Genomic DNA, 8531 nt, shown 5'->3' with positions numbered 1-8531 from the left:
GGAAGTATATGCAGACAAGAGAATATCTCTAATATCTCATGCATGGAAAAATTCCTTAACCAATTATGAAAAAACAGATTGAAAAATTGGACTCTATTAAAATTAAGAACTCTGTTCCCAAAAATATACTATTAAGAGAGTAAATTTGTTTGTAGTTTGAAAAAACAAACATCAGAGTGTGAGAAGATATTTATGTTGGCTCACAACCTTGAGAGTTCCCCAGGTGAAATCTGAAACTGGCCTCGGTACGTGGAGGACAAGGAGAGACCTAAGAAAGAGTCAGACCACTCCAGATTGGTAGGTGGCAGGTTTAATAAGCAAGGAAACCTATGTACAAGGTTCGGCTTGGGTGTAAAATGAGTAGATCTCTACACCTGCCCACCAGAATCTTAAAGTTTCTAGAGCCTTTAAACTCGGTTCAGTCATGAGTTCAATCCAGATGGTCTCAACAGCACCTTACTCACTCAAGGCTGCTTCCTTGAAATAGCTCTGGCTGTGGGAACAGTGGCTCAAATCTACATTCCAGAACGAGGGAGTGAGGAGCCTGGATTCAGCTCTTGGGTCGACCTGCAGTCACGTCCTCTCAAGACCTCCTCTAACAATTTGTAACACTGACAGAGGTACATATCCAAATATATAAACATTATTCCTAAAAATAATGTTTATATATAACACAACAGAAAATATATAAGAAAGTTGAACGGGCATTTCACAAATAAAAGGATATCTAAATAACCAAAATAAAAACTAATCAACTTTATTAGTAATCAAGAGAAATACAAATTAAAATAAATGAAATACTACCATGCACTCATCAGAGAGGCTAAAGTTAAAGAGATTTTTGAATGCTAAGTATTGATGAGGATGTGGCACAATGGAAATTTTTACACACTGCTTGATAGGAGGTTAAGTTGTGAAGACTTCGAAAAGCCATTTGGCGGTATCCACTAAATTTGAACATATGCACACTTCACAATCCCGCAATTTCACTTCTCTGTTTTATCTTCACCAAAAAAAAAAGAAAAAATGCTCACAGCAGCATTGTATTTGACATAGCCCAAACTAGAAACAACCCAATGTCCACCAATAGCAGAACAAAATAAATTGTGGTATATTCATACAGTGGAATGTTATGTAACAATGAGAATGCATAAGCAATTGCTACACAGATAAAAGCCAGCAATAGAAGAATACATGTTGTGTAATTCTACTTATATAAACTTCAAAAGCAGCTTAGCTTAGAGGTTACAAGTCAAGATAGTGGTTAGTTTTAGGGAGAGAAAGGGAGTCATGATGGGGGACATAAGGGAGGCTTCTGGATTCCTGGTTGTATTTTGTTTCTTACCTGGTTAGCGGTTATACAGGCATATTCACTTTGTGAAAATTCATGATTTGAGTACTTTTAGAAATCATAGGTCACTTAAAAGTTTTTAAAAATTAATGGTGTGCAAATAGGGATATAGGGAAGCCTCTCTGAAGAACCCAGCCATATAAAGATAAGGAAAAGTACATTCATAGGACAAATAAGCAGCCAGTGCAAAGGCCCTAGGTTGAACAATCCTAAGGAACAGAAAGAAAGCTGCTGTTACAGAGCCTGTGTGAGGGGAGAGTGTGTATAAGGTAGAGCAGGCAAGATCACCTATGCTAGTGTTAAGGGGCTGAGATTTTATACTAAGCGCCATTTTTCTGTCTCCAAACCCAAGGATTATTTTACTGTACAGTTGAGAAATGTAAGACCTTAGAAGAAAATTAAAGGGATTGAGGTTGAGAATGAATTTATGAAAGTCTAATAAATATTTTTATGTTCAACTACAACAAAAAAAATTGATCAAGAACACCTCCCCCCAAAAAATTAATGGGCCTTTTTCCTTTGAAGAAGGATTTTGCAATACAACTATATCTCATAAAGACCCTATTATTGTCTCTTGGTTTAAATTATGATCCCAAGAAACTGGTCCAGTTGAGCAGAAGACATGAGCTTGACTAATTATATGACCCTGGCCAAGTCACAACTTCCTTGAGCCTCAGTTCCTTTAACTATAAAATGAAGGGGTTGAGAGTACTATCTTCTAAGACTTTTCCAGCTCTAAAATTCTATTATTCAAAGTCACTTAAATTCTCACAGCTTTAGTTTTTCACAAGAACAAAGTAACAATAGCTGTTACTCCTTACCTGAAACATTTCCTGGAGATGTCTTCATACATTAATTCTAAGATGAGTGATATTGTTACCAATAATCTTCACTTTAACTTTCTGAGTATTAACTCTTCTGTTAATGCATTAGAAGCAGGACTCTTAGAGAAGTTACTAAGTAGTGTGACAAAGTAATAATTCTTACGGTAAAACATTGATATGGTTACAGCCCAAAGGTGTGTCATAAAATATAGTGACTATCCATCAATAATGTTTGTTTCTCTTTCAGACTTCCTAAGAAATTTTTCTTAGGAAGAAATTTCAATCAAACGATATTACCATGATCTCTTTTCTGGTCCTCCCTGCCATGCTTGCAAGCTTTGCTTCTTCATTCATCATTTGTAATAACATACAATAAAGAAGCAAACTCTAAGAGATGATTAATGGAAGAAAAACTTGTATACAAACTCAGACAAGTCAAAATTTTTATGATACCCCATTAAGAGGTAAAAAGACAAACAGGACATTCATTAAGTATAGAAAAGTATTATCACTAATGATTAAATAAATACATGTTTGAAGGAGCTATCAATTTTTACTTATGAAATTGGCAAATAGTTTGAAAGTGAAACTACCCCATGTTGGTAGGTATTTGTTGAAATTGGCACTAGCACACATAGCTCAGGGTTTTTTAAACCCATACAAATCTCAAGAATAGCAATTTGGAAATGTGTATCAAGGGTCTTTAAAAGCTTCATAACTTTGATTAATAATATTACTCCCAGGAATCTATCAGGAGAAAAAAATTCCAAACTCTAAAAATGTTTTATGCATAAAGATATTCATCACAGTTTTATATATTACACTGAAAAAAATTTTTAAACTAATTCTAAGAATAAAAAAATCAAAGTATGATACATATAAACAATGAAATATAAAAAATCTTTTATTTATGAGAAATAGGATCTGACTTATCATATAATCTCAACTGTTAAAAAGAAGTAGGGAAGTTGAGAAAACATTGAGGAAAAAGCAATATTAATAAAGTTATAAAAATGTAAACACTGAATATAAATTTAACCAAAAATAGGGATATGGTTATATTGGTAGAATTAGTGGATGGGGAAGAATGTATATTCCAGAAAAAACCCAAAAAAGCAAAAAAAAACCCAAAATAATGGTTAAAAGAGCTGAAGATAGTTACATGGGAAGATAGCTTTGGAGCAGAGATTGCAGTAGTACTCTTCCCTATATAAATTATATAAACAAATTACTTTCATAAAAAATAAAAATTAAATGAAAAAAGGCAAAAGGTTGAAAATAAATATACCAAAGTATTAATAGAAGTTTTCTTTAGGAAGTTAGTTTTTAAATTTTTTATTCTTTTGTATTCTCACATTTTCTATGATAATCATGTCTTAAAAATCAAAGAGTAGAAAAACAGGAGGGCCTTGTCTTTCATTTGTGTGCTTTACATTTACAAGGTGTTTTTAATTGTTTCATCTCACTTAATCCTCATAACAACCCTGTGAAGCAGATATTATAATCCTGAATTTTATCATGAAGAAAATAAGAAGTCATGAAACTTACAAAAGGTAATTTATATAACTACTGGCACTTTTTTTTCCTACACCACAAGAAGTATTGATAATTTAAAAATAAAGAAGAAAGATGTAGATAGAAGAGAGGAAAACTATGGTTAGTGTTAAAGGTAAAATGGAGACTGGGTATGGTACCCCAGTGAAAGGCAAAATTATTGGAAATGTCAAGGCCACTCATTCTAAACCATTTATGTACACAATTTAACGTAACTTATGCACGAAATTAACTGTCAATGTAATAAGGATTTGCATATCAGGCTTACAGCATATAAATTCAAACAGGAAAACGAGATTCCTTTGCAGATCTATTCAGAGGAGGTAAGATAGAAGCTGGTTCCCTCTCTTGGTAATTCAGACAATGGGGAAAGTCAGTCTAGTGAGCATGTAATGAGTGATTCCTATGAAAGCAAAATACTCTTTTTTAATATAAACTCAAAATTATAACTATATACACTTGAGACTGTGGCTTTCTTATTATTTGATTCTTAGGATGACAGATTAGTCAAACCAAATATGGAATTAAATGAAATTATACATAAAAATATTTTATGAGCTTTGTTCATCTTCTCTACAAGAGAATATATACTTTATTTTTTTTTTTAGCATTTCCTATTCTAGTACACTGTATTTTTTTATAACAACAATTTATTTAAAAAAAATTTTTTTTCTACTCTTTTTCAAAGTCTTTTCCCATTTAGGTTATTACAGAATATTGAGCAGAGCTCCCTGTGCTATACAGAAGGTCCCTGCTGGCTATCCATCCTAAATATCACAATGCGTACATGTCAATCTGAAACTCCCAGTCTATCCCTCCCCACCCCCCCCCACCCCCCAGTAACCATAAATTCATAGAGAATATATACTTTAAAAGCTGAGATGGAATGCTATCTCCTAGGTGTCACTTTCTCTAAACTCTGGAGACAGATTGAATTACTTCCCCCTCCACACTTTAACACTGCTGGAATATTTATCACAATGAATCATAAATAATTATTTACAGGTCTATCTATCCTGCTAGATAATGAGTTTTAAGAGGACAAAGGCTGTAGATTATTCATGTTTTATTCTCAGTATCAAATAAAATGCCTGGCTACAAAATAGGTCCTGGCAAGAACTTATTTGAATTAATACTGAGCTATCTAAAGAAGACAATTCATAAGGCCAATGAAAAGGAAATACACTGAAAAGACAGTCCATTAGATTTACCGTAAATCCTCTACTTTCTTTTAGGCACCATCACCAAAGACATGGTTTTAATATATAATTCAAATACTACTTTCACCATTAAATTTCTCCTGATTTTTCCAGGTTACAAATATCTGTTCCTTTCTCTGCACTTCCAGTCTCGTTTCACCTCTGTCAAAAGCCTTCACTCACTTTCCTCTTTTTATTTTTAAAAAATTCTTTACAGGGACAATAGCCCATCTTATTTATATTTTAATATACAAGATCTACCTACCATTGGCCTAGCACATAATACAAGCTCAGTGTTTGCTAAGTAACAATTTATTAGACTTGAAAATATTCAAAAGATTATAGACAGTTTGTATAATTTCCATTATAACCAAGATGAAGGCCAGAGTAGTCTTAGGAGCCTTTCGTCTTCCTGATGAGTCCTTCTATTGTGTCCCACTGCTCCCTGGTGACCTACCACAAAAAGAAAAAGTCAATTTAATGAGGTTCTTGTGTGTTTTTAAAGCTTAGCATCCTCACTGCCAACATTATATTATACTCACAAAATGGCATTACCTTCCTCAGACTGTTGAATTCCCCTGAAATAAGTACTTCCTCTCCACCATCAAATCTAATTACCTGAAAAATAATAATAAAAGCTGTGAAACTAACTTCTTTTAAAAAGTTTCTGAACCATTAGCCATTTCTCCCTCCTAACTGGATAGAATATCTCCTTGGCACTTTCAATCAAAGCCTAAATTTTAAGGACAAAACTGATGATTAAACCTAAATTGGTTTACTCTCTTTAAAATCCTCTCTCCATCATTTCTACAATTTCAAATTCTACCCAATCTTAAAGTTCATCTTAGAGGCATGTCTACCAGAGTGATTTGCATTTAATAAAATTAATTTATCAATGAATCAATTCCATAAGCTAAACAAAATATATTATTATTTCTATATTATAAATAATATACTAAATACAGCTAATTAAATACTTTAAATCATATTTACATTCAACATCGTCAGGATTGGTTCTACAATCCACCTGCCCACCCCAAATCCACCTCCCAAAAAAGTTGACAGACAACAATGCTTACAGCTCCATTAATCCAAGAAGCATAATCACTACAAAGGAAAGCAGCAAGATTTGCAAGTTCTTCCACAGTTCCTAGCCGACCACAGGGAATTCTGTCAATAATTTCTTTCTCAAAAGCTCCAGTTGGGTCAAGACGGCTAAAGGCACCCTTAGGAATTAAGAAAATAATTAGGTTGCTTTTTTTTAAAAAATACAACCTATTTCCTATTTAAGAAACAAATTTGCAGTAAATGGAATGTTACTATGGCAACCTGTTCATACCTTAGTACTTGTAAGCAACAGAGAGTTTTGCCAAATTCTTCCATATTCATTTTACCCAATATTGACCTTTAAAAAACCACTAGAAAGGACAGAAGGAAAAAGGAAAACCAGATTGAAGGGACTCCATGATTCTCCTCCAAGGTATTTCTAAATGGGCTTAGGAGATCAGCATGCTTAATTTCCAGAATGTTTCTGCAGTGATTCAGCCGTGTGGAGGACAGGCTGTTGGTGCTCCAGCCAGGCGTCAGGGCTGTGTCACTGAGGTGGGAGAGCCACGTTCAGGACACTGGTCCACAAGAGGCCTCCCAGCTACACGTAATATCAAATGGGGAAAATCTCCCACAGATCTCCATCTCAAAACCAAGACCCAGCTCCACTCAATGACCAGCAAGCTACATTGCTGGACACCCTATGCCAAACAACAAGCAAGACAGGAACAGAGCCCCATCCATTAGCACAGAGGTTGCCTAAAATCATAATAAGGCCACAGACACCCCAAAACACACCACCAGACATGGACCTGCCCACCAGAAAGACAAGATCCAGCCTCATCCACCAAAACACAGGCACTAGTCCACTCCACCAGGAAACCTACATAACCCACTGAACCAACCTTAGCCACTGGGGACAGACACCAAAAACAACGGAAACTATGAACCTGCAGCCTGTGAAAAGGAGACCCCAAACACAGGAAGTTAAGCAAAATAAGAAGACACAGAAACACACAGCAGATGAAGGAGCAAGGCAAAAACCCACCAGACCTAACAAATGAAGAGGAAATAGGCAGTCTACCCGAAAAAGAATTCAGAACAATGATAGTAAAGATGATCCAAAATCTTGAAAATAGAATGGAGAAAATACAAGAAACGTTTAACAAGGACCTAGAAGAACTAAAGAGCAAACAAACAGAGATGAACAACACAATAAATGAAATTAAAAATTCTCTAGAAGGGATCAATAGCAGAATAACTGAGGCAGAAGAACGGATAAGTGACCTGGAAGATAAAATAGTGGAAATAACTACTGCAGAGCAGAATAAAGAAAAAAGAATGAAAAGAATAGAGGACAGGCTCAGAGACCTCTGGGAAAACATTCAACGCACCAACATTTGAATTATACAGGTCCCAGAAGACGAAGAGAAAAAGAAAAGGACTGAGAAAATATTTGAAGAGATTATAGTTGAAAACTTCCCTAATATGGAAAAGGAAATAGTTAATCAAGTCCAGGAAGCACAGAGAGTCCCATACAGGATAAATTCAAGGAGAAACACGCCAAGACACATATTAATCAAACTAGCAAAAATTAAATACAAAGAACAAATATTAAAAGCAGCAAGGGAAAAGCAACAAGTAACACATAAGGGAATCCCCATAAGGTTAACACCTGATCTTTCAGCAGAAACTCTGTAAGCCTGCAGGGAGTGGCAGGACATATTTAAAGTGATGAAAGAGAAAAACCTACAACCAAGATTGCTCTACCCAGCAAGGATCTCATTCAGATTTGATGGAGAAATTAAAAGCTTTAGAGACAAGCAAAAGCTGAGAGAGTTCAGCACCACCAAACCAGCTTTAAAACAAATGCTAAAGGAATTTCTCTAGGCAGGAAACACAAGAGAAGGAAAAGACCTACAATAATAAACCCAAAACAATTAAGAAAATGGTAATAGGAACATACATATCGATAATTACCTTAAATGTAAAAGGATTAAATGCTCCAACCAAAAGACATAGACTGGCTGAATAGATACAAAAACAAGACCCGTATATATGCTGTCTACAAGAGACCCACTTCAGACCTAGGGACACATACAGACTGAAAATGAGGGGATGGAAAAAGATATTCCATGCGAATGGAAATCAAAAGAAAGCTGGAGTAGCAATTCTCATATCAGACAAAATAGACTTTAAAACAAAGACTACGACAAGAGACAAAGAAGGACACTACATAATGATCAAGGGTTCAATCCAAGAAGAAGATATAAAAATTATAAATATTTACGCACCCAACATAGGAGCACCTCAATACATAAGGCAAATACTAACAGCCATAAAAGGGGAAATTGACAGTAACACAATCATAGTAGGGGACTTTAACACCCCACTTTTACCAATGGACAGATCATCCAAAAGGAAAATAGATAAGGAAACACAAGCTTTAAATGATACATTAAACAAGATGGACTTAGTTGATATTTATAGGACATTCCATACAAAAACAACAGAATACACATTCTTCTCAAGTGCTCATGGAACATTCTCCAGGAT

General features: G+C 34.8%; 1 protein-coding gene across 1 annotated transcript in view; it reads right to left on the bottom strand.

The window, feature by feature from the left end:
- Positions 1 to 5222: 5222 nt before the first annotated feature.
- DECR1 (2,4-dienoyl-CoA reductase 1) overlaps positions 5223 to 8531 on the bottom strand; it is a 71532-nt gene continuing 68223 nt past the window's right edge. Inside the window, exons 8-10 of the mRNA XM_061171544.1 lie at positions 6008 to 6154; positions 5484 to 5546; positions 5223 to 5381 (exon numbers count right to left, since the gene is read on the bottom strand). Coding sequence (XP_061027527.1) covers positions 5322 to 5381; positions 5484 to 5546; positions 6008 to 6154 — 270 coding nt within the window. The 3' untranslated portion in view covers positions 5223 to 5321. The remainder of the gene's footprint in view (positions 5382 to 5483; positions 5547 to 6007; positions 6155 to 8531) is intronic.

This window comes from Eubalaena glacialis, chromosome 17 (assembly GCF_028564815.1).
Source record: "Eubalaena glacialis isolate mEubGla1 chromosome 17, mEubGla1.1.hap2.+ XY, whole genome shotgun sequence".
NCBI classification, from domain to species: Eukaryota; Metazoa; Chordata; class Mammalia; order Artiodactyla; family Balaenidae; genus Eubalaena; species Eubalaena glacialis.
The sequence above is the reverse complement of the archived record's forward strand: the minus strand, read 5'-3'. Positions and strand labels throughout refer to the sequence as shown.